The 25959-nt window shown below is 46.6% G+C and overlaps 1 protein-coding gene across 7 annotated transcripts in view; it reads right to left on the minus strand.

Annotated features, from left to right (window-relative positions):
* Nipped-A (Transcription-associated protein Nipped-A) overlaps positions 1-25959 on the minus strand; it is a 991444-nt gene that overhangs the window by 1318 nt on the left and 964167 nt on the right. For all 7 annotated transcript variants that reach the window (XM_075869412.1, XM_075869408.1, XM_075869400.1 and 4 more), the window contains 2 exons: positions 14343-14539; positions 7719-7827 (listed from right to left, as the gene is read on the minus strand). In XM_075869412.1, the coding sequence (XP_075725527.1) occupies positions 7719-7827; positions 14343-14539 (306 nt within the window). The remainder of the gene's footprint in view (positions 1-7718; positions 7828-14342; positions 14540-25959) is intronic.

The raw sequence follows: 25959 nt of genomic DNA on the forward strand, positions 1-25959 counted from the left end.
CTTGAACCAGTGCGAGGCACCGCTGCACCTTCAGTCTGGCTCTGTGCTCCTTTTTATGCCTGGGTTCTCTCACACCCCTAAGCATGATGGACCTCTCGGATGAACGAGAAAGGAGGTTCCATCTCAGACCATAGGCTCAAGTTGGTGCCATGTGTTGAAGGCATCGTTTACACTATCTCTCCGACATGCAGTAGGAGGTATGTAGGCCAGGCGGAATGCTATCTGAACGATAAGCTTTGTAAGCACCACAACAGCGTCCAAACTACGGTGTCAGGGCACCTTGGCATCCTTGTGCCAGATTGTGAGTGTAACCCAAACTTTGAAGGCACTGTGGTCCTCGCATGCAGCCCAGATCAAAGGACGAGGGAGATTATTGAGGCTGAAGAAATCTTATTATTCGAAGATGCAGAGGTAAGCATGCTCTCTATTTTATGGTATTCATTTTTATGGTATTATTGTTGTTACGGATAAGACGCGACGCCGTATCGACGAGACTGTGGATGAGATGTACTTAAAACCAGCAGTACAGTACGTGAAACCTCGTTAAACCGTACCCCTTGTAAACAGTAGTTTCGTTTCAAAAGTAGTGAAGTCAAATCTCCGACTCGGCAGCCATTGAACATAATGCATTTTGTATCCGCATAAGCCGCACCAGCTTATCGCGTATGTATGGGTTAATAACTAGTCTTTCCAATTTTCATTGCGCACTCGCCGCGGCATGTCGTCCTCCACAGGGCGTCCTGACAGAACAGCAAGCCCCAGAGATCGAAACACGCCTCGCTTGTTTGTGTTGATGATGATGGCGGCTGTGTTGGTGAGCGCCATCTCTAGGATTTTTCTGCAACGAGAAGCACTCGGCCTGCTAGGCTTCTGGTGTTGTCCACGCGATGGCGCTTTGCGCAAACACGGTGTGCACTTGCTTTGCTTTCTGTGTTCCTTTGGCGCCGTGCATAGGTGTTCTCTGGTTGATCCGCGCCGTACAACTCTCGCGTCGTTTTTCACATGTTGTGTATGTGTGCTTGTGCTGCTTCGTACTTGCGTCATGCCGAAGCTGGGACAAAAGCATTGAGTGCTGAAAATAGAGGAGAAATTGGACATATTTCGTGCTATTAAACGTAGCACAAAAAAATCGGCGCTGGCATGCGAAAAGGACCTGCTGTTAACCACGGTGTGTGTAATTTGGAATTCCAGAGAGAAGTTGCTCGGCAGTGCTGCTGCAACTGCCAAATGATAGTGATGAGGACGACATGGGAAGCGACAACACGGGTGAACCAGGTCCGACAGTGCCCGAAGCTGCGCATTGCGTCAGCATCATGCGGGTATTTGTCGAGAAGAGGGGGCTGGCGGAAAAGCTGGCTCACTGCATAAGTTAGTTTGAGGCCACTGTCGTTGCTGCTAGGCCCCCGCGTCGTGAAGTGAAGATTACAGACTTTGTCACGCGAAGTTAATAAATTGCTGCGCGTTTTTTGTTCTTTCATCACACTCCCTGAAGATTTCTTTTTTTGACAGGTAAGCGTTTTTTGTTCTTTCATCACACTCCCTGAAGATTTCTTTTTTTGACATGTAAGTGAGCGACCTGACGCTATTTCGGTTAAGCAGTACTACCAATTAGTACGTACTTTTTCCAAGCTCCGGCCAACTATGGTTTATTGAGGTTTCACTGTAATGATGTGACCGGTTCACCAGCGAACGAGCGGAGACCACCCTTCGTCCTCTTCGTCAGGCACACACGCGCATAGTCCCACAAAATGTCAACATGCATGTAGCATAATCCCTGGCGGCAAAAGCGCCGTCTCGGCGCATCTAGATGTCAACATCAGTGGGAGAGTGGTAAGGCTTTAAGCGTGCCACATGTACGATATCGGTGGTCTGTGAGGCAGTTGAAGCGATGGGGCAGCAGGGGCAATTTCGTATGTCACAGGAGTAATTTCGCAAAAGACTCGATATGGACCTGTGTAGCGGGAAAAAAGTTTTTCCGACAAGCCAACTTTACAAGTCGGGTACAAACGCCGCTGGTACTCTTTAGAGGCCAGAAAACGAGTGAGGGCAATTTCGCGTGTGTGTGCAGCCCAAGTGATAGCGTCAAGGGCATATTCACTGGTCGGTGTCGTGGTAGACGAAATAACTGTATCTAGGGGTTGTGTAAGTTCTCGGCCGAACAACAAAAAAATAGGGAATAAGCGGCAGTGTTATGGCGAGAAGAATTGTAGGCAAATGTGACGTACGGCAACGCGAGACCCCAGTCGGTGTGGTTGGTAGAAACATACTTAGCGAGCATCTCTGTAAGAGTTCGATTTAGACGCTCCATGAGTCCATTGGTTTGCGAGTTGTATGACGTAGTCAGCTTGTGTTTTGTTTGACAAGACTGCAAGATGTCAGCTATGACCTTTGACAAAAAGGTGCGACCACGGTCTGTAAGCAACTGCCGTGGGGCTCGGTGTAGCAAAATCACGTCCTTGAGGAGGAAGTCGGCGACATCTGTGGTGCAGCTTGTTGGAAGAGCTTGTGTGATGGCATAACGCATGGCGTAGTCGGTGGCCACGGCTATCCACTTGTTACCCGAGGAAGACAAGGGGAAAGGGCCAAGTAGGTCCAAGCCAACGCGAAAGAACGGTTCTGACAAAATGTCAAGTGGTTGAAGGCATCCAGCGGGAAGTGTGGATGATGTTTTGCGGCGCTAGCATTTCTCACAAGCCGCAACGTATCTTCTGACTGAGCGTGCAAGCCCTGGCCAAAAGAAGCATCGGCGTATTCGGTTGTAAGTGCGTGACACACCAAGGTGACTAGCAGTTGGAAGGTCATGAAGTTCATGTAGAACTTCCGAGCGAAGGTGTTTCGGAATAACAAGCAGCAGGGCCGGTCCATTCGGCTCAAAACTTTGGCGGTATGATACACCATCGTGGAGCACGAATGAGTGATGGGACTGATTGGAAGATGGTGATTCGAGGCGCTCAATGATAGCACGCAAGGACGCATCATGGCGCTGCTCGTCCCCGGTGCGGGTCATTTGCGAAAGGGAAAAATCGCAAGGCTCGGTGTCGGTGTCAGGCATAGAGCTCGACTCAGAAACTGGGTAGCAGGACAGGCAGCCTGCGTCCTGATGTAGGCATCCGGACTTGTACGACCCTGTGTAGGTATACTCTTGCAGTCGCAGAGCCCAGCGCCCGAGCCGGCCAGTAGAATCTTTCAGTGACGAAATCCAACATAGCGCATGGCGGTCCGTTACAGAGAAACTCGTGCCATATGGGCGGAACTTCGTGACTGCCCAAATACGAGCAAGACATTCACGCTCTGTTATTGAATAGTTGCGCTCGGCAGCTGTGAGAAGGCAGCTAGCCTAGGCGATGACTCGGTCGTGTCCTGGCTGCGTATTTGGAATTGCTGGCTCCGCATCGCACGAAAGAGGGAAAAGAAAGAGTGCGAGGAGTACGCTAGCACCAGCGCCAGGATTGCTCGCGTGCTATTGCTTCCTCTCTGTAGGTGACGTGCATGCCTGTGGATGATGTGCAGGTGACGCACGTACAAGCCCGCGATGGAATGCGCGTAGTGTTCTTGACTGTTTCATCGCACGGAAGCACCCACAACCTGCCACCACACTCTTTCTCTACCTTTCCCTTCTGCATTTCTGCATCCCCTTTTTCCTCTCCTTGTAAGCTGAACCGTACTACCCGCTAGAGTTGCAGAAGAGTGACTGTTTTTTTATTTATTCAACCACTACATCATACGCGCCACTACTGGCGTGGTCGACGCTCACGTGCGAATTAAAGTTCGAAATTTAGATCTAACGTTCGGTCACGTGCATCGCGCTTCTGTCACACACAATACCAGTTCCAACTGCCCTTGCAGAAACGTGATTCTGACTCCCATGACAGACGTCACGACGCCAACACATCAAACGTGAAGCATGTTTCGGTCAACGACGCAGCTCCGAATGACATGGAAGCCTCGCGCACATTTACGTGTGAAATAGACTTTGGCCGGTCCATCTGACGTGAAGTGCCTCCTCGTCAACCTCTGCACGGACGGATGCGCACATGTGGCTCGCCAGCTACAGCAAAGAAACTAATAGAACGATCCACGTCGTATTAGTTGCATTGCTGCTTGCTGTCTGTGCTGAAGGCATCACAGAGGCACTTCACGTTGACAGTCGGAACCTCTGCGCTCATTGAAACCATCACCGTGCTATCGCCATCTTATCGAAATTCCCTCGCTGGCACCCTCGCCGTACGGTAGCGATCCGTCCAAGACACCGAAGGGGTGAGGGTGCTTCGGCACAATGGAACAGTCGTAAACGCTTCTCTGTGACTCCGCGACGACAGTGACTGCCGGCGTGTCTTCGGGAGATCGGCGGCTTAGCGAAAATTCGCCCCATGTCTTTGCTTCAAATTACCACGAAGCGGGCAATCTTGGGGGAGTTAACAATGCCCTCTGCGAGGCTTTCATGGCATCTGAATAGGCAGCTCGAGCACCCGACTGAAGTCTTTTCTTCGCTACCTTATTGTGTAACCCAGACCCCGTCCCTCGTTACCACGGATTATGGCGGGGGCTGCGCTGCTTAGCCGGAGAGGGTCTATGGCAGGGCGGGGAGCATGGCTGAAAATGAGGTGCAGGTGTGCAAGTTTAGCCGGTGTCGCTGCGTCGCCAGCGCGCGCGTCACCAGCACGTCACTTCCAGAGGCGAACCAATAGCGCGCGAGCATTCCTGAGGCTGGCACTGGCGTCCTCCTCGCACTCTTTCTTTTCCCTCTTTCGTGCGATGCGGGGCCAGCAATTCCAAATACGCGTCCCGGCTGGCGTTGGGCTAGGACGGCTCCAATCCCGTGATCACTCGCATCGGTTCTGACTTCTGTCTGAGTGGACGTGTCAAAGTGGGCCAATATAGGTGGAGTCGTGAAGAGGGTGGTGAGTTGAGAAAAAACGGCAGCTTGAGCGGAGCCCCACGTAAAAGTCGCGTCTTTCTTCAGAAGGTCGGTGAGTGGTTGAGCAATCACTGCAAAATCTTTCACGAACCTTCTAAGATAGGAAAAAAAAGTCCCACAAATCTCCAAACGTCCTTGACAGACTGGGATACAGGAAAGCTTGTGACAGCACGAATTTTCTCTGGGTCAGGCTGCACAAATGATGCGTCGGCAAGGTCGCCCAACACCAAAATCTACTGGCGGCCAAAGTGACATTTTGACGAGTTAAGTTGAAGGCCAGCAGTGTGGAAGATGTCGCGAATTTCTGACAAACGCTGGAGGTGTGTCTCAAATGTAGGCAAATATATAAGGACATCATCCAGGTAGCACAGGCATGTTGACCACTTGAACCCTTGCAACAGCGAGTCCATCATACGCTCAAACGTGGCTGGGGCGTTGCATAGCCCAAACAGCATTATCTTAAACTGGTATAGGCCGTCGGGAGTTACAAACGCAGTCTTTTCTTGGTCTTTCTTGTCCACCGCAATCTGCCAACAGCCAGAACGTAGGTCAATTGGCTGTTGAGTGCGTCGGCAGCAGGATGCCCACGGCTGGACGAATACCGATGGGGGTCAGCGTATGGCCGTGGAGAAGAAGAAAATTGGCTCCAACAGTGGGGCGTCCAAGTGCTGCGGCAGTAGCGGGAGACATGGCCAACTCGGTGACAGCGGAAACAGTTTGGCTTGTCGTCTACTGTTCTCCATTCCGTCAGATTGCAGGATCGCGGAAGAAAATATGAGTCATGGCACGGTGCATTTATTGTCATCGGTCTGGAGGCAGGTTGGGAGGCAGAGCAGGCCACAGAAAAATCAAGCTTTGCAATTTCTCACCTCATGACGGCTTGAACAACAAAGACTGCCGGAGGTGCTTGTGCGGTGCCATGGTTGAGTGGAAATGAAGGAAATGGCGCCAGACTTGATGCCTCAAGCTCCCGTCGAACTATACGTGTCACATTGTCCTGCATAAGTGGTGCAGCACTGAGATCGCTGCAGGTAGATGTAACAGCCCTGTTTGGTAGCCACGTAAATTAAGGCAGGACACGGTGGCTTTTGACCCTTTCGAAGTGGCGGCATTCTTTATTAATCACATCAACGGTCGTGACGTTATTGTACACGAGCAAGTTGAAGGCGTCGTTCGCGATGCCCCTGAGTATGTGACCCACCTTGCCACTCTCTGTCATTTGCTTGTCCACTTTCCGGCACAACACGCACACGTCCTGTTTGTACGAGACATACGACTCAGTTGAGAACTGCACACGAGTGGCGAGTTCTTTTCGTGTTTCCATTTGGCGACTGGACGGGTCCCCAAAGATGTCGCGTAGTCACTCCTTGAAGATATCCCAGTGGTGATCTCGGTCTCATGGTAGTTGAACCAAACACGTGGGATGCCGTCCAAGTAAAAGATTACGTTGGCGAGCATCATGGTAGGGTCCCATCGGTGTGTCTGGTTAACACGCTCAAGCATACGGAGCCAGTAGTCAACAACAAGCCCTGGTTGTGCCGAGAATGTACCGGGATCACGTGGGTATGGCATCGTCAGGTATGTAGTGGCTGGAGCTATAGATGGAGACGCTCATGGGTTGTTGTCATTGGTAGCCATGGCCGGAGACTGAATGGTGCGGCCACTGCGAAGCTTCGTGGTGAGGACGGGGAACGTTCCACCTCCACCAAATATGTTAGTATTGACGAGGCTGTGGATGAGATATACTTAAAACCAGCAGTAATGGCGTGACCAGTTTACCAGCGCACAAGCAGAGACCATTCTTCGTTCTCTTGGTCACGCACACACGTGCATTGTCTCACAAAATGTCAACATGCATGTGCATGTAGCAATATTTATGACAATATATTATAGTTTTAGTTATTGCACGAAGTTGCATGGTTTTATTGCTTTTTGCTTTTCACTAACTCTGTCAAATGGTCACTGTTGCACACATTCATTTCTTATATGCCTTTATTAGTACAGTGTTAATACAACTCATGTACACTTATTTACTTTATTTGTTGTATGCTATGTATAGTGCTGCCATAAAGGGTCTTCAGGCCCTCTCAAGCTGTTTGCATCAGCTTTTCGCCCGAAGGATCCCCAACAAATTGTAAAGAACTGTTAGAAGTTCATTGATTGATCTCTGCACCTTCCTGATCAAACGCTTTCGTTTTCAGCACAATAGAGATGGGTGCATGTATTTATATGTGTTCAGTAGGGTTGAGAGCTGGGCTAGTTGGTGAGATATCATTTTAACATATGGTGTAGTAGCACGAATTTGACAGAGATACAGAGGACAACAGGAAACACGACACTCACTTTGTGTCCCGTCGAATTCGTGCTACTACACCATATGTTAAAATTTATATGTGTGTTTTTTTAGAATAAATTTTAGTTGGAAGAATGCCCTGCGTCTACATCCTATCATGTGTCTGTTGTCTAGTGCTTGGGCTAATCACCATTATGACTGACTTGTTCCAACTCGCCCAACAAACAAGCAACAATGTCCACAATGTGAAAAGTCTGCAAGATGTTTTTCTCTTTACCATCGCAAGCACAAGGCACTACAAGCACATCCTCCGGTATACTGGATTGCAATAACTTGAATTTATGAAAATAATAAAATTTCTGATTCTGTGCTTGGCATGGGTAATCCAAATTGATAGGGTTTACACCATGTATACTGGAATTCATAAGACCTCAATGACACGTGAAGAACCACAGAACGATTTTGTATATATCCGATTCCCGAAATACTAAATGAGGAGCCACTCACTCTGAAGACGGGACATCACTGCACTGACTGCCTTGGAGACCATGCCGATGAGCAGCTCGCCATCCATGTCTTGAGGCACTGAGCCAGGTGTGAGACTGTCATCTTGCTTCTGCACACAACAGATGATTTCACCACAAAATAGGCCCACACGAGGGCGGCCAATACTACACGGTGGTAGACATACTTGCTCATCCTTTGCCCCCTTTCAGGGCAAATTATGATTGTAGACATTAAGGACCTTTTTCATTGAACTCGCAACAAAAGCAGACTGTATTCATAATGCCCTTCAAAAATGCTTCAAAAAGCATGCTGCGCGCGATGATGTACAGTCGAATTTCGATAATTCGAACTCGAAGGGGCCCACAAATTTGTTTAAGTTAAAGAAGTTTGAATTAATGAAAGCTAGGTAAACGGAGGGCTCCCCATGCAGTGGCGCAAGTGCGTTAAGCTAACGCACAAGGGGCAAGTTCAGAAGACAAACATTCATTCACAACTCACAGGACATCCGTCATTATTCGAAGTAATCGATGATGCGTTTCTGCACACGTTTGCCTTGCAGAGAGTTAATCAATTTCGCACGCAGCTTGCAAAGCATGTCTGCTATGGCTTCAGCATACTCCTGGCAAGAGAAGTTGCCGCAGCGATGACCAGCGTCGACACTCTCTTAAGACGACCGCAACAAAGACTACATCTTCGCTACTACCTTTTGCGCCAAAGCCGCAGCGTGGCCAGAACGTGACGAGAGAGGAGGAGCGTCTCCATGTGGAGAGAAGCAGATCGGCAATTTTTTTTTTTTTTGCTATCATCGCGCACATCATTGAAAGGAGAAGCGTTACGTGGAACGGACAGGAAAGGGCGAAGCGTGGCACCGGCGCCTGAGAGAGAGCTCCACATCGTGACAGCTTTCTTTTTTTTCCCCCTCTGTCTCTTTGGGCACGGTGTTGGAAGGAGAAGGGTTTTTACGTGGCAGGGGCAAAAAAGGGAGAAGCGTGGCACAGGCGCATCGCAGATCGGCATTTGAGAGAGCGCAAACATTCCATGGCAGCTTTTTCTTTCCTTTTGCTTTTCTTTGCGTGCAACATTGAGGTGTCGGAGGTGCCGCCGTGGGATTGGGCGGGGTGCTGAGAGCATTTTCGGAGAGGAGTATGTTCGAATTAACCGTTGCAATTGATTGATATGTGGGGTTTAACGTCCCAAAACCACCATATAATTATGAGAGACGCCGTAGTGGAGGGCTACGGAAATTTCGACCACCTGGGGTTCTTTAACGTGCACCCAAATCTGAACACACGGGCCTACAACATTTCCGCCTCCATCGGAAATGCAGCCGCCGCAGCCGGGATCTGAACCCGCGACCTGCGGGTCAGCAGCCGAGTACCTTAGCCACTAGACTACCGCGGCGGGGCGAATTAACCGTTGCAAGTGCTTGTGCATTCAAATCACCGGGCGTTTTTGCCCATTAGGAAACACATAGCTTTGATGGGACCTCATCATGAGTTTTAATTCACCGCAAATTCGAATTAAGTGAGTTCACATTAATGAGATTCGACTGTACTTGCCATAAATGTAATCATACTTAATATATTAAGTGATGCTTCTGAAGATTTGTGATTTGGAGTAATTTTTAGAGCAGCAAGAATTTTCATTCCAGAGCTTTTTGGAGCAGGTAATTTTGTATCTTGGAGCACTTCGTAACAGCAATTTTCACTTCCTGGCATACACTGGAGAAGCTAATTGCATTTACATTTAAGCACATGAATTATTGTTATGCTCGTTCACGAAGACCTAGAAATATTCCGATTCTTTTATAAACCCATCAAGAAATAATCTCAGGAGCACGCTATATTTCACTTGATAATGCACAATAAGAACATCATGCTCTTAATAAGGGCATCATGCACTTCAGTGTTCTCAAATTATCTCTTTAGTGATTTTTGAACTAGCAAATAAACACAATACTGGATAGTGAAAATTGTACTTTATGAAATAGCACACTAAGTTTATATCTCTGCAGTTACCAGCAGAAGTGGTAGACAACCACCACATACATACAACGGTACAACAATACTGCAATGTCACACAGTCGCTAATGCATTTCCCTAGGACTACTCGAAAGCGGGAGCCAAGTTCTTTCTTTTCTCGATTAATTGTATTGCTTGGTCCAACATGACATCACTAAGCCTGACTCAGAAAGCCAAGTTTTCCAAAACACTCTTTTCCGATGGCCCTCTCTATGCTGTAGGAAGTGCCTTTTATGGTTTGTGCAGGCAATGCACGAACACCGATATAAAGAAAGATACAAGAAATAAGGTAGGTAACCCAGCTCCGCTCTTCCTTATGGCAGCACTTGTGCTAAGCTGCCATAATTTGTTTTCGTATTATACAAACACTCTTGATGGGTTTTTTGTTTCACTGTTGCCTTCTTCATCAGATTAAAGTTTAAAATGCGTGGTGTAAAGTGAAGTATAATGTTCGAACATTGCCCTGCCAATCACATGTCTTGTAAGAGCAGGCGAAAAATGTGGCTGAAGTGCAGATGAAAAGAAGTGACCATTTAAGGGGAGATGCCGGTCCAAAACCCGAGTTTTTTTTCAAAATTACCGATTTTTTATTTTCGCCTGTTTTGACAAGATTAGTATCTCTACTGTTATAAAATTATACAGGTCCAGACTTAACTGGAAATGCCTTAAAATTGCATCTAAAGAGCAAAAGGTACCTGTTAAAAGGTCGTAAGTGCGCACTCTTCGAGCACCTAGCCGCCGATAATGCGCCGCTGCTAGCCATTGTTGATCACATGAGTCGAAGAGTCGAGCCTCACTCTTCAAATAACAAGTTTCTCTCGCTGATGCAGAGCAAGAAATATTAAAAAAATCACTCTTCTGTGCGTTTTTCAAGTGCCGCGACTGGCTTATCACATGGTACGAATAGGGGACCGCCATTGGCCGCTGCGCGCCTGTATGTGCTGTGAAACCTATTTGTGGGGTCCATGTCTTGTTGAGCAGCGCAGCTGAACAATGCTTTTCTCGTGTAATTATCTCCATTATGAATGAAAAAAGGCATTGCTTGCAAGTGAAAGCCGTTGTGCGGCGCGCTCTGTAGGAATAGGCTACGAGCAGCTGGTCTTATTTGCGGCAGTTGTGGGCTTGCAAAAACCAATGCATCAAAAGTTATTCACACCCGTCAGCCGGAAAGTTCATGATGCGGCAATCTCAGCACCAATCTTGCGAGGTTGAAAGAGCTCGCAGTGAGAGAACTTAGCAGGGACGACATTGCCATAATGTACGATGGTATGCGGCACAAACATGGCCGCGAAATGGCATGACACTGGACTTAGTTTGGATTTCATAGTCCTGTCGAACTTCTTCCTAGCTTGCAGTTGGCACAAGGCTCTGCCAGATGAAGCGGAAGTTTGGCAAGCGTTTCATGGCCCTGTCTGTGAGCGAAATGTCTGTGAGGAGTCGGCTCAAAAAAGCCGAGAGGGACAAACTAATGAGGCTGGCGTATTTTAGTCGCAATGGCCACTACAAGAAGGTTTGTTCTTTTTGGTGTGCGAATTTCATCAGATTTAATAATATCTTTCATAAATAAAAACTCAATTTTAACTTGAAAACTCGTGTTTCTCTAAACACAAAATTTGCCATTTTTTTCAGTGTGCCCTTCCTTTTTCAGGCACTTCTAGTGCTCAGATCTGCATGAAATTTTGCCCAATGTTTTTTTCCAAAGTAGGCCAAATGCAATTATTCAGTTTGAATTTCAATATTTTATTGTATATTAAAAATTATATGTAAACTTTTACTAGGGTAAGTGAAATGTGGACTTTTTACGTGTATTATTTTTCACGCGTATTACATATTTTGTATGTGCTTCCTAATAAGTTATTTGCACTCTAGACTTTATTTGAAGCATTATGAACTATGAATGGTAAAAAATACAGAATTTTAGGGATGAAAAGAGGGGGGCAAAAGGGATAAGGTTTTCACTTTGTCATGCTGCAGAGCTAAAAGTGTGTAACTTGTAAGAAAACTAATTATATATTTGAAATCAGCATAAAAAGTTTCATAAACAGCTCTAAGGTGAATATTAAAGAAAAAGTGTCTTCGAGTGGCATCTCCCCTTAAGTCGCACGGCGGGAGCATGCGATAGCATCTATCCGCACACATGCCTGCTGTCGATTGACAAACAGAAAAGAAACGCACTCGTCCTCAAGGTTTCCCTAGTTTTCCTTTTTAACTACCATATTTTGCACCGCAAAAAGAGACAAGGAGGAGGGTGGAGGCAGTCGCTATACGTCTAGACCACCGTGATAGACTGAACGCTGCCTGTGATGCGACAGCTAGCTGCGGACAGGTTACAGTCATGTTTCATTAATTTACGATCTATTATGATTACCCATTAGTATTGCCAGTTTTACACTGTTCTGAAGATATTACGGGCATTGTAAAGACAAACATAGAACAAACACATACACAAACACACACGCAAAAAAAGTCGTTGATCTCTTTGTTTAGGCATCGGTATAGCACTAAACTGAAACAGGTTTTCACAAAGGCAGTCGAGCATTTTTCGTGCTTTGTTTTGCCGCAAGGACAAAGGAATGAATTCTGCAGCAAAAAATTATAATTTCATGCAAAGAAAGGCAAGCAGCTCAAAACTTGCAGCACGTAGCTTAAGCAGAAAGCACGCACGAAACTAGTTTACGCAGGACAAGCACAGAGGATCTGTCACAGCTCGACGTTTAAAACGCACTACTCTAACAGCAAGATGCACAAAACGAATGCACAAGTATACAGAGGATGAGCGTGAGCAACTGTCACAATTGTTACTTCATCGTATAAGAGCAGCATGCTCCTTTCGTAAACACGGCCACGGCAGCCAGTGAAGTGGCCTTCCCGTTCTCCTCAATCATGAGTCTGATAAGCATTCGCGCAGGAGAGACCATGCCCTGAGAAGGTGCGCACTCGTCAAAACGTGAGAGGCCTTCAGAGCCTGCCCAATGCGAAGCCTTTGTGCCATCTCGCTACCAACGAAATCGCGCTGTAGTTGCAAAGCTCTGAGGGTTGCCAAACAATATTAGGTGTATATAAATACCTTGCTGTTAGTGAACTTGCACATTTTGTGGTCTAGTGGTCTTGCGCTGCATGCTGAGGAGCGAGAGGTCATAGGTTGGACGCCCAGCGCCATAACTTTTTCTTCTCATTTTTTTTTTTTTAGGGGCGAAGCTTCTTATAGCGGCACCCGTTCCGTCCCTCGTAGCCATTGTAGTATGTAACAAGTATAACATTTTGACCTCCAAGGTGGTGCCGGTGAGAGATTTCTTTTGTGCGTTGTTGAACAATAAAAAATAGTACTCAATGTACATGCCAATGGCTGCTAATGGGGAATGAGAGACAGGAGCATTCGGCTTTTAGTTAACACGCACGCTGCGATACATATTAACAGCCATTGGCATGTACATTGAGCACTATCTGACAAGAAAGGGCTGCTATGTTATACTTGCTGGGTGTAACCTCCTTAGTTTTAGAAAGGTTTAGCGAGCGTTGAGCCGCAGTGCCATGAATACAATGAGCTAGTATATATCATGAACGAACTCGAGGTGATTAGAGGTGAGAAGTATATACGAAGCGCAAGCCTTACGAAAGTAAAAGCTGAATTCTCCTGTCTCTCATTTCCCATTAGCAGTCATTGGCATGTACATTGAGCACTACCTGACAGGAAAAGGTTGCTACGTTATACTCGCAGGGCGTAACCTCCTTGGTTTTAGAAAGGTTTAACGAGCGTTGGGCTGCAGTGCCATGAATACAGTGAACTAGTATATACCATAAACTCGAGGTGGTTAGGCGGGAAGTAGACCCGAAGTGCAAGTCGTAAGAAAGTGTACGTGTGCCACCTCTCGTTTAGTACTTGAAATGTCTGCTGGATGGCGGTGCTTCTATATGGGGAATATATGATAAAAATATGAGAGATGGTGGTACTTGGAGTGTTGAATAGATGGACGAATGGACACACAGACAGATGCATGGATGGACGCATGAACGGATGCAGGGGCGGATGCATGGACGAACGCAGGGACGGATGCACGAACAGACGCATGCACGGACGGGCGGATGGACGCATAGACGGTCACACAGACGGACGGAAGCAAGAACGAATGGACAGACGAATGCTTCGCCCCCCTCTCCATCATTCACTCCGTGGATATGCTGCCATTTGTTTTGTCTTTGCAACCTGTTAGTGTATAGTTTACGTCATATCTGTGATGAAAATACGTCAGTGGAGCTGTGGTGGCTCCACTGAGGTATCCGACGAGGACAACACAACACATCACAATTAACAAGCTGAGTTTCTTGGGGTGAAGCACACATTTCAAAAGGCCAAGAAAGGTGCACATCCAAATTACTTTTATTACTGGGTATACTTGAAATAGCAAGGTTTTACTGTAGCAAATCATTACTTCACTGAAGCGTTAAAACTAATAAGATTAGCATGCTAGTAATGCAGTTATTTTTCTCCTGATAACTTACGCAACCCTTACGCGTCCCTGTGTATCAGGAAAATTAGCCAGCGACAGTAGCTATGCAGCAGCCCTTTCTGAAAGGAGCTCCTCAAGCGGGCATCATGCAGTACCTTTTTGTGCCAGGCAATGAACTCGTCCCGCAGGATGGCACGAAGCAGAGCTTGTAGCTTGAAGTTGGGCTGGGCCACGCAGCGTGCTGTGGCAATCATGCCAGCTGTCATTGAGCCTGCTACACCAATGCTAGTCATAAACTCGGACAGGTTGGGCGTCAGCCGGAAAGGCACAGGCCGGTTGGCATCCAGGTCACCTGTAATACATGAAAATCGTGTCAAAGGTAGCAGTGCACGCTATATTGGATTAGCTGGTGCACCTCTACTTGAAAGATGTGGCAGCACAAAGTTACAGCAGATTGCCAAGAAAAGAAAGAAAGAATGCCTCTCCGCCTCTTCTTGGTTTTTCTCGCCTCTAACCTTACGCCAGGTCTTTCGAGTAACAGAAAATAATTGTGATGCAAAGCTTTTTTATTGGGGCACGCAACAACTTACAGTGTCTAAGTACAATTTCTCATGTTATCTAGTGAAGCACTATTTGAGAAGTAAATGATAAACAAAACAAATAAACATGTTCAAGCACTTCAGACCTACTAAACAGCCTACCCGACGAAGTACAATGATGTACACGTAGTATATTTAACGTAACAGTTGACGAACTGAATTTAAAGTAAGACCTCAAATAAAATCAACCAAGCCGGTTCGCGCATAAGCCCCACAAGAATAAATCACACGAACAAGAATGTCTTCTTTCATGCTGGCACTGATGTGCTCCGGTAAAGAGGTTAAATGACTGAGCATGCAAACACGCACACAAGAGAGAAAGTAAAGAGGAAAGAACTGCACAGGCATGCGATGCCAAGTTAATCAACACATGCGCTGATATGCCAAGACTCTTCATTCCTGTACAAAACTTAGCATTCATTGTGGAGGTGCTGACACCTCCTGTAAAGTTGTTTGCGCCGCCTCGCGCATGTGTCTGGCATAGAAGCCGTATTTTGGGGGTTACAGCTACTGAGCGATAGGTGGCGTGTTCGCGAGCGGTGATCACCACTATCATCATTATGGTTAGAAAGTGTTAGTGGCGGTGGCGACGCCTGGCCGGGATGCCTTGGTGGTGGTGCGCAAGAAATAGGCTCGTCTCTAGTGGTGTGGGGCGGTAGCGCTGACGGTTGCCTCTAACGGTGGGTCTACCATGGATGGCACCGCGGTCCGCCTGCGGTTGGCCCATGTGATGAGTCAGGTGTTAACGACACCGCCTTGGTTGTCATGTTGTTAAGTGTTGTGTAATTTTGTGTAAGGTTGTTTAGCGTGTGGATCCCAGTTGATGTTAAATAATTCGAGTGACAATATCGTTGATTAAAAAGTAGTTAAATAAATATGTGCTGTTTGGTTAGTTCCGAACGCGTCTACTATGTCCATTCACTCCAAGAGCGTGGTGAAGATCAGTATTTGCACCTTCAGACCCAACATGGGTGCCCAACGCGGGGCTTTTGGAGCATCGGACGATAGCTTTCGCGGTTCGGTACAAGGTTTTGTCAAGAGCCGGGGTAGAGTAGGCCTACAGGTACTTCTTTGCTAGAGTCAGCGGTGTGCTTTGTTGAGAGCGAGGAGATCGGTTCTTGTAACGTGGTTGAACCTGTTGGCAATGCGAGTTTTTATTTTTTTCCTGCTCGCAAGTGTTTCCTTTTTGTTGTTGTTGTTGGTTTTCAAGAATGTCATTCAGTTGGGACGAGAGCCGTGCGGTCTGCATCCTGGGGTGAACAAACCTTAGAGCACATAGATTGTAGGCTAGGCCCGAAGCAAGTGAGTACGGAAGCCTCGTGGGTGGTTCGATTTCCTGTTTATAGCCTCTACCTCTTTGGGCTCAGGGAGCCGGGCATCGTTGCTGTCTGGTATTGCGGCTTGATGCTGGGGCGTCGTGACACCATCAGAGACGGCGGACGTTGATTGCTCGGTAAGCTGCTCGGTAAGCTGCTGTGTGCGGCGAGCGATAGGGTTACCTTACAGAGTGGATGTCTCCTTGTAGCTGCCTCTTCTGCGCCTAGGCTGGGTGCTGGGTGGGTGCCGGTTGTTGTTGGGCAACTCATTAGGTCTAAGGCCCTGCGCAGCCGCCTGTCGCACGTGGGACAACTGTAGATTTGGCGTTGAGGTGTCGCACTTTGCTTCTCTAAATTTTTTTTTATTTTGCGATGCACGAGTTAGCCAAAAGTGCTCTTATTGCGATAGTAATTATAAGGACACTCTCGCCTGGATTTTGCCGTCGGCGTCGACTGTCTATGTCATGCACCGTATATGTATATGTATGTATATAGATGATAATGCAAGAAAGAAAAAAATCCTGAAAAAAGCACTCTGGCGCGCTAAATCGACAGGGGACCTCTGCGTTGTGAAAGCGAGGCGCTAATTACTGAGCCACCTCGGAAGACGTTCTTCACCATTCAAACGGCAAGCTCTTTATATCTACCACTTACCGCTGCTGTGTTTTCTGCATTACCAGAAAGATGGTGCAATGAACACACGTCGCCAATCGCGCAGTGGCACCCGATCTAATATTATACGCGTACTTTGCCCGGCTTAGAGAAAGGGAGCTACGCTCCCTCGCACGCCCTTGTTTAGCGGTGGCGTGGAGGGGAAGAACATACACCTTGGCTGGCCTTGGGCTTTACGTGGAGTGATTCTGCTGCTTACCGGGCACGCAAATGTCACTGCAATCGTTGCGGTCTCCGTTCACGAAAAGCGCGAGCTTTTAAGATTCAGCGAAGTAACAAATGAGACGCTTATTTACGTGCATCAGAACCTGTGAGTACGTTTCATGTGTAATTTGTGCGCGAGAAACGCGGGGCACATTTTGATCTGCTTCCCATTCTGCGCGTGACCTTTCAAATTGTTGCCATCGCGTTCATTGCTTCGCTTTTGCGACAAAGCTGTGCCTTTTTTGTTTTTTTTATGGGCGTCTCGGCCGCCGCCGATGTATGAGCTAGCAGTACTGACCATTGTACCACATGGGCGAGGAGCCCAAAGCTCCCTTATATTTGCTCTACTGCATTGTTCTTTTGAGTGTTTTGAATGCACGCGGCGCGAGTGATTTAACCCACAGCTGGCTGTCTTCTGCACATCTTCAGCGCCTCTGGCTAGGAATGCGGTCGTGAGGTCGAGCGATGAAGATGACCGAGACCTGCGCAACTGCCTGCGATCCGGCGTCCTTGTGAGTGTAGGTCGCAACCGGAAGACGTGTCAACGCGAGTGACGGGTCGTCGCGCTGACGGAAACGTGACTGTTGCAGGACCGGTATTGAGGTGAAGTCATCGAGCCGGACAGTGAAGAAGTGTTGACCGACGACGGTGTCGTGGTGCACAGACATCATGTAGGGACATGTGTTGTCGTTTTTTTGTTAGAGCTTGTGTAGCTGATTCTTTGTTTTTTTTTTTTTTCCGGGATATGGTTTGAATTAGTGTTGAGGGAATGTGGGGCTGCTGACACCCCTGTAAAGTTGTTTGCGCTGCCTGGCGCACTTGTCTCACACACGAGCCGTATTTTGGGGGTCACAACTATTGAGCGATAGGTGGCGTTGTGTTCGCGAGCGGTGATGACCACTATCATCATTATGATTAGAAAGCGTTAGTGCCGGTGGCGACGCCTGGCCGGAATGCCTTGGTGGTGGTGCGCAAGAAATAGGCTGGTCTCTTGTGGCGTGGGGCGGTAGCGCAGACGGTTGCCTCTAACGGTGGGTCTAACGTGGATGGCACCGCGGTCTGCCTGCGGTTGGCCCACGTGGTGAGTCAGGTGTTAGCGACACCGCCTTGGTTGTCAAGTTGTTGAGTGTTGTGTAATTTTGTGTAAGGTTGCTTAGCGTGTGGATCCCAGTTGGTGTTAAATATTTTGGGTGACGATATCGTCGATCAAAAAGTAGTTAAACAAATATGTGTTGTTTGGTTATTTTGGAACGCGTCTACTGTGTCCGTTCACTCCAAGAGCGCGGTGGAGATCAGTAAATCCACCTTCACATCATCGAATTTCGGCTTGCACTCTATCTAAAAATAGATTAGAAGGTGAGCCTCCATTGATATTTTGTTAACACACCTGCATGCCATTCCTAAGTGGAAGAAGCTAAGACGAACCTTATACATCAACTTGTACAGCAATGAGTGAACTTTCACGAAGCAAACATAAATCTGCTTCTGGCACACTACTTACTCATTTTTGGTTGTGCCTGCTTAAAATAACTGCTCGGGTTGATGTACCAAACAAGATACAATTATGAAGCACTCTAGATAATTCTAAAAGCAGAAGGAGAAAATCAGGACACTACGAACACTTACTAACAACTGAAGATGTGCACAACGATAAGAAATATATAAGGCACGAAAACTTATCTGTGCATGCAGGTTTAGCGAGCGTTGAGCCGCAGTGCCATGAATACAATGAACTAGTATATACCATGAACGAACTCGAGGTGATTAGAGGTACGAAGTAGATACGAAGCGCAAGCCTTATGAAAGTAAAAGCTGAATTCTCCTCTCTCTAATTTCCCATTAGCAGTCATTGGCATGTACATTGAGCACTACCTGACAGGAAAAGGTGCACAAAACGAATGCACAAGTATACAGAGGATGAGCGTGAACAACTGTCACAACTGTTACTTCATCGTATAAGAGCAGCATGCTCCTTTCGTAAACACAGCCACAGCAGCCAGTGAAGTGGCCTTCCCGTTCTCCTCAATGATGAGTCTGATAAGCATTCGCGCAGGAGAGACCATGCCCTGAGAAGGTGCGCACTCGTTAAAACGTAAGAAGACAGGTATCGCATGCCCGTTCGATATGCAAACTTATGAATCTGGCACTCGTGGGGGTGATTGTGTAAGATAACTCTTAAGATATTTGATTTCATCGTTATGTAAGTTAACCCTCGGTTGGTTCACGCAAGTGCGACAACAATTATTGATATGCCAGGCCTCAATCATCAGACTCGCTTCTTCATTCCAATGTCAGTACAAAAGTGCACATTTATTGAGCATCGGCGTGCACTTACACTCTGGACTACTTAAAGAAAGACCAGAAGGTGAGCTTCGGGTTAGAAACCTCTGGTGTTCTTTGTTTAATGCACCGACCCGTCAGAAGGGGCCACAGCTGGCAAGGACCACACTTGTATGGCAATCAGTGAATTTCTTGGTGTATTTTACAAAACAAGTATCTCAGCAGCAGCAAAGTATTTCAGCAGAGAAGCGCAAGTCACTCTGCTGAAATACATTACTAGTTCTTTGGCCTTTTTTCAGTGTCTCTCTTGTGCTTGTCCTTCTCTGGTATTTTTTTCACGCCATAAGCTACGTTAAAAACAACTATCGGTCTGCTTCTTGTCCATCACTCACTGATTCTCTCTCTGCACAGCAACGCAAACCTTACCTCGCTTGTTGGCCGCCATAAAAACAACATTAACACCCTATCTACGTCTTACTTTATTGAGCTTGTGCGACGAGCAATAAATGTTGGGTATACCTACGATGCGCTTCTTTCTATCGCTTTCTGCAAACCATGCTTGGACTTAACGTAACAGACTTCTTTAAACATTCAGGGACAATGGCAAATGCATTAAAAGGATAATCTACATCTAAAAGATGCCTAACCTGTATGCTAAAGCTATCACTTAATTTGTGCTAACACGACTTCGTGACGGCCGATTTAAGGCCATTTTTGGCTATACCGTTTTTTACAATCTTCCAGTACTTCAGCGATATATTCCATAAATCACTAAGAAAAAGAACCAATACATATTCCTGATTTCGGCCCATAAATATCTTCTTTCTAACCTACCAGTGTCGACTTTAAATACACAAAAAGAATTTCTAAAAATGCCTTTTTCCAAATGCTACATTTATCGGTGAAAGCAATCGCGAGCCCTTATACAGCCGAAATCTCGATAATTCGAACTCGAAGGGGCCCGAAAATTTGTTAAAATTAAAAGAAGTTCGAATTAATGAAAGCTAAGTAAACAGGGAGTTCCACATGCAGTGGCGCATGTGCATTGAGCTAACACACGAGGGGGAAGTTTCAGAAAACTTACATTTATTCACAAATCACAGGACATCCGCTATTAATTGAAGCAATCGGTTATGCGCATCTGCACACGTTTGTTTTGCAATAGGTCAATCAATTCTGCACGCAGCTTGGAAAGTAAGTCTACTTCGGCGTCAGCATTCCCCTGGCAAGAGAAGTTGCGCACAGCAATGTCCAGCGCCAGCACTCTCTAAAGATGACAACAACGACTGCATCTCGGCTACTACCCTCTGCACCAAAGCCGCAGCGTGGCCAGCACGTGACGAGAAAGGAGGAGCGTCTCTACATGGAAAAAAGCAGATCGGCAGAAGGGTTATGTGGCAGGGATGGGAAAGGGCAAAGCGTGGCACCGGCGCGTGAGAGTGAGCCCTACTCCGTGACAGCTTTCTTTTTTTCCTTCTCTCTCTTTGCGCACAACGTTAGAAGGACAAGGGTCTTTACGTGGCAGAGGCGAAAAAGGGAGAAGCGTGGCGCAGGCGCATAGCAGATCGGCATTTGAGAGAAAAAAAAAAACGTTCCATCGCAGCTTTTTCCTTTTCCTTTTATTCGCGTACAGCGTTGATGCGTCCGAGGTGCCGCCGCAGGATTGGGCAGGGTGCTGAGAGCATTTTCAAAGCGCAGTATGTTCGAATTAACCATCGCAAGTGCTTGCGTGTTTGAATTACCGGGCATTTTCGCCCACTAGAATACACATAGCTTTGACAGGATTTCATCGTGAGTTCGAATTAACCGGAAGTTCGAATTAAGCATGTTCGAATTAATGAGATTCGACTCTAGATTATAGCGGGCATTAACACATCTTAACAAGTTTTCATGCAGCAAGGAGTAATAAGGGTCTTCAATATCTATACTAAAACTTTATAACCGCAGTGTTTTCTTGTGAAAGCTTCACTAGTGAAGAGAATCCCTTCATGAAAATAAAAGTGAATAAGTCCAATTGGTCATCTCAGTTTCTAGCAATTGGTCCCAAATGAAAGGAATTCGAAACCAACTGGGATGAGGGGTTTCAATGTGGACGAACCATTGCCACACTCTAAACAGTTCCGATCGGTCCAGCGGCTTTTAATTGCTTGCACACATTCCAATTAGAAAACTACTGAAACAGTGCATTACAACTGGCCTCTCTGCATGTTTGTAAAATCGGGGGATACCAAAAGGGCATGTTGTCAGCTACGGTACTTTTGGTATGAGGGCTATCCCTTCTTGCCTGCTGCACAGTGTAATCGGAAAGGAAACAGGTGCAATTCTATGACACGTTTGTTGCCACTGGTGGAATGAATACGTAAATTTTTCTTTTCTCTTACAAATGCATATTTCGTGCATTTCTGATAATGGAGTTAGAAGTGGAAATGGGAAAACACGAATAACGGTCAGAGATGGGATTCGAACACACCAGGTGGCTGTGCTTTAACAAATGCAGTAATATTTTGCAGAACTATGTCGGCTTAGTATTTTTGAGCACAAACGGTGACCACTTTAAAATCACTCACACGTATGGGCACATGCTGCCAAATTTCAAATAAGTACCATGACAACATGAGTACGCGTACTCTGCACGAATAACAGTCAGAGATGGGATTCGAACACACTAGGTGGCTGTGCTTTGACGAATGCAGCAATATTTTGCAGAACTACGTCGGCCTAGTATTTCTGAGCACAAACGGTGACCACTTTAAAATCACTCACACGTATGGGCACATGCTGCCAAATTTCAAATAAGTACCATGACAACATGAGTATGCGTACTCTGCCCGACTAAGTATAATGATATAGTCTATTTGCATTGCATATTTTGCATCGCCAGCTGTCTGTCAAATTTAAGGAAACAGCTGAGCCCAGAAAAGACCACCAGGAGAAAATGGCCTACCTATTAACGGTATTATAAGACATAAAATGATGAAAGTCGCTTATGAAGCAATAAGTAAAATGGTACGGCGTTTCTATTATGTCATACTTGCAAGCGTGTTAGAGAGATTGTGTTAGGCATGGTGTATGTGCACAATTTCGCATACTATCGAACGCAATGTTAGAGTGCATGAGGAAATGACATCTCACGTAAAGGAAGATGGAAAGGCATAAAAAAAGCCATAAAACTATGAGCGCATTTCATTTTTAAAGTAAGAAACAGTTTACTATTGCCACTCACTCTAATGAACCTGTGATAGTATCTTTGTAACACAAAAGTTGAATACCATATTTGCTCGCATAATCGGCACACTCGCATAATAGGTGCACCCCCCCCCCCCTCTAGTTTAGTCGCGGAAAATTCGATTTTTCCAATTTTCGATTTTTTTAAGTTCGGGGTGCGCAAAATAGGCGCACCCCGAACTTGGCCGTAATCATAAACAATTCTATCCCCCAGCGGTACAGTTGGAACGCAGTCCCCATACACTGAAGAAAAAAAAAAAAAGGTGTATTGAGGAGAAAATAAAAAAATTCCAAGTGCAATGACCTAACCAACGGGTTTGTCGAAATGAAACTTGAAAAAAAAAAAAAAAAAAAGGTCCATGAGCAAAAAAAAAAAAAAAAAAAAAGACTGTTCCAGCAATTGCTAAGACCCTCCAAATCGCCGCGCTCCTTTGAGGTAATGTGTACAATGCCAGAGGCTCGATCGCCATCACCACCACCAGAGAAAAAAAAAATGCCATTTTGCAAGTGGTGTGCATATGTTGTGGTCGTGTATTCAACTTTGGTTCCACCATAGGCAAGTAGGCAAGCTACATGACTGGATTTAAACTGAAGGCAGTGCAGTACGCGGTGGAGCACGGCAACCGGGCTGCAAGCAGGCATCTTGGTGTTGGAGAAACCAGTACTGGGTATTGCAGTGATCAAAAAGAAAACCTTAAGGCGACGAAGAAGACACGACGGGCTTGCCGCGGTGCCAAGACCGAAGACCGGCAGGTATCCAAACGTCGAAGAGCAACTGCTCCAGCATATACAAGTGGCTAGGACAAGACGGCTGTGCTGTGTCATTGAATACTGTGCAGACTGAGGCACGCAGAATAGCCCGAGCACAGCATAGAAGCAGAAGAGTTCAAAGCCAGCTCTGGATGGACAACTCGTTTCATGCGGCGCCATGGTCTCGCACTGCGAAGGACCACCATGTGCCAGCGCTTGCTCGCAGCATATGAGGACAAAGCGGTGGACTTCCACCGTTTTGTTATAAAGCTCCGACAGCAGAAAGACTTCATTTTGTCCCAAATCGGCAACGTGGATCAGAACCCCTTTGCTTTGATATGTCGTTGAACATGACAGTGGAGGAGAAAGGTGCACGGCGCGTCATCGTCAGAACCTCTGGAACTGATAAACAATGAAGCACCGTAATGCTGGCAGTGACAGGGAATGGGCGCAAGCTACCGCCTTATGTTATTTTTAGACGTAAGACGCTTCCAAAGGCAAATTTTCTTCAAGGCACCTACGTCAGAGTCCAGGAAAAAGGCAGGATGAGGGCGGAACTCATGGTGAATTGGGTGACAGCTCTCTGGAGTCGGCGACCAGGTGGTCTGTTGTTCCCGTCCATGTACGCCATGTATGCAGTCTACCAGGTGCCCACCAGGTAGACCGCCTACGAGATGAGATAAAGGAGCTGTGCACAAATCTGGCAGTGATTCCGGGCGGCCTCACATTGATACTGCAGCCTTCGAATGTGTCCTTGAATAAGCCTTTCAAAGACAATGTTCGAAGGCTGTACACCACCTGGATGGCTGGAGGACAAGATCAGCTGGCTTCAGGTGGTAAGATTAAGAGGCCGCCTGTGGAAATGCTGCGCGCTTGGATCGTGGAAGCGTAGCAGGCGATCTCCGACGAAGTCATCAGGAAAAGCTTCAAGAAGACAGGTATCTTGAACGCACTTGATGCGAGTGAGGATGACATGTTGTGGGGTGCAGATGATTTGTACACCGAAAACGAATCCTCCCTCAGCAAGGATAAATGTGTGCTCTCGGACTCCGACTATAGAAAAGAAGGAACACCTCGACTTTTGTGTAAATAAATTTTACGTGAGTGTGTGCAGTTGACGGCTCTCGCTTGTTCATTGAAAGGTACGTAGGTATGTTTATTTTATGCTGAGTTAATTGGTAAGCGATAAAGTCGCCTTTTACTTGAAAAATGTGCAGATTTAAAGCGCAAGAACCGAGTAAAAAAAATTTTCAATAACTTTACCCCTCATAATTGGTGCACTCCTTACTTCGAGCCGAATTTTTTGAAAAAAAAAAAAGTGCGCCTATTATGCGAGTAAATACGGTAAATAATTTTGCGCAACATGAGAACAAATTGATTGATATGTGGGGTTTAACGTCCCAAAACCACCATATGATTATGAGAGACGCCGTAGTGGAGGGCTCCGGAAATTTCGACCACCTGGGGTTCTTTAACGTGCACCCAAATCTGAGTATACGGGCCTACAACATTTCAGCCTCCATCGGAAATGCAGCCGCCGCAACCGGGATTCGAACACGCGACGTGCGGGTCAGCAGCCAAGTACCTTAGCCACTAGACCACCGCGGCGGGGCGCAACATGAGAACAAATGAACGGATATTTTGTGATGCTATGATGTGTAGAAAACTTTTGTATGAGACAAAACATGCATGATAGCACATTTGTTGCAAAACAAGCATGCCTTTAGAGGTGCCTGCCGCTTGAATGATGAAACCGCTAGCATGATTATAACTAGCTTGTAGTGACTGCATTTGTTATTCAACTGACCTGCATAGCTCTCCAAAGTATTATGCAACAATTGACTGAAAAGGGCATCATCACCAGTGTGCATGGAACTCGGAGAAAGCGACGGTACTGGCGAAAATTCCCGTACGGCGACAAGGCATCTCGAATCGAAAGTTAATGCAGACAGACGGTGTAGCCCACGATCCTTTGCATGAGCGACGATTTCGCTGTCCACCTATCGGATGTAGACATTTGAACTGGACAACATTTTCCTATTAGAGTAGATCATTAATATGAAACAATCTGGCTGTAAAGAGTCCATGATTTCTAATGCGGTCTTCCGGAAGTGCTATATACACACTGAATGACCATATGTGTTCAACTGGTTAACCTGATGGAAACCAGTTTAATTTAACTGGCTGACCGGTGCTCACCATTTCTCTTCAACTGATTACCCATACATATTGTCACGGTAATAAAATGAGTACAAGTAATAGTGCAGCAGTGAGTGGAACAACGAGCAGTGCAAGTTCCTCGTTGCCTTTTTTCAGCCCAAATCCTTTGGCAGGCACAAGTAGTGATGAAACTAGCCACGCAACAGCCAGAAACTGATTACATGCCCGTGCCATTACTCCCCCTTTACAAAAGCTTCGAATCGATGCTTTCAGATGTATGACGGCAGAAGCAAGTCTTCAGCAAGTCTCCTGGCCACGTGGACGATGTCCAGTTGTGCACCACGACAGGAGGTCGCGCGCTGGGCTTTGTAATAACTTCGTAGTTGACATCGCTGAGGCACTGAAGTACGACGAAAGTCCCGATGAAGGTCAAAGCGCCAATATGTACTCGGGCAGTCCACCTCCCAACCGGTGTCACTAGATGATTACCCGCGGTACGAAGTGGCAAACCATTCCATGGCGTCACCACTTTTAAGAGAGCAGCTGCGAAGTTAGCACTCATAATG

This window comes from Rhipicephalus microplus, chromosome 1 (assembly GCF_043290135.1).
Source record: "Rhipicephalus microplus isolate Deutch F79 chromosome 1, USDA_Rmic, whole genome shotgun sequence".
NCBI classification, from domain to species: Eukaryota; Metazoa; Arthropoda; class Arachnida; order Ixodida; family Ixodidae; genus Rhipicephalus; species Rhipicephalus microplus.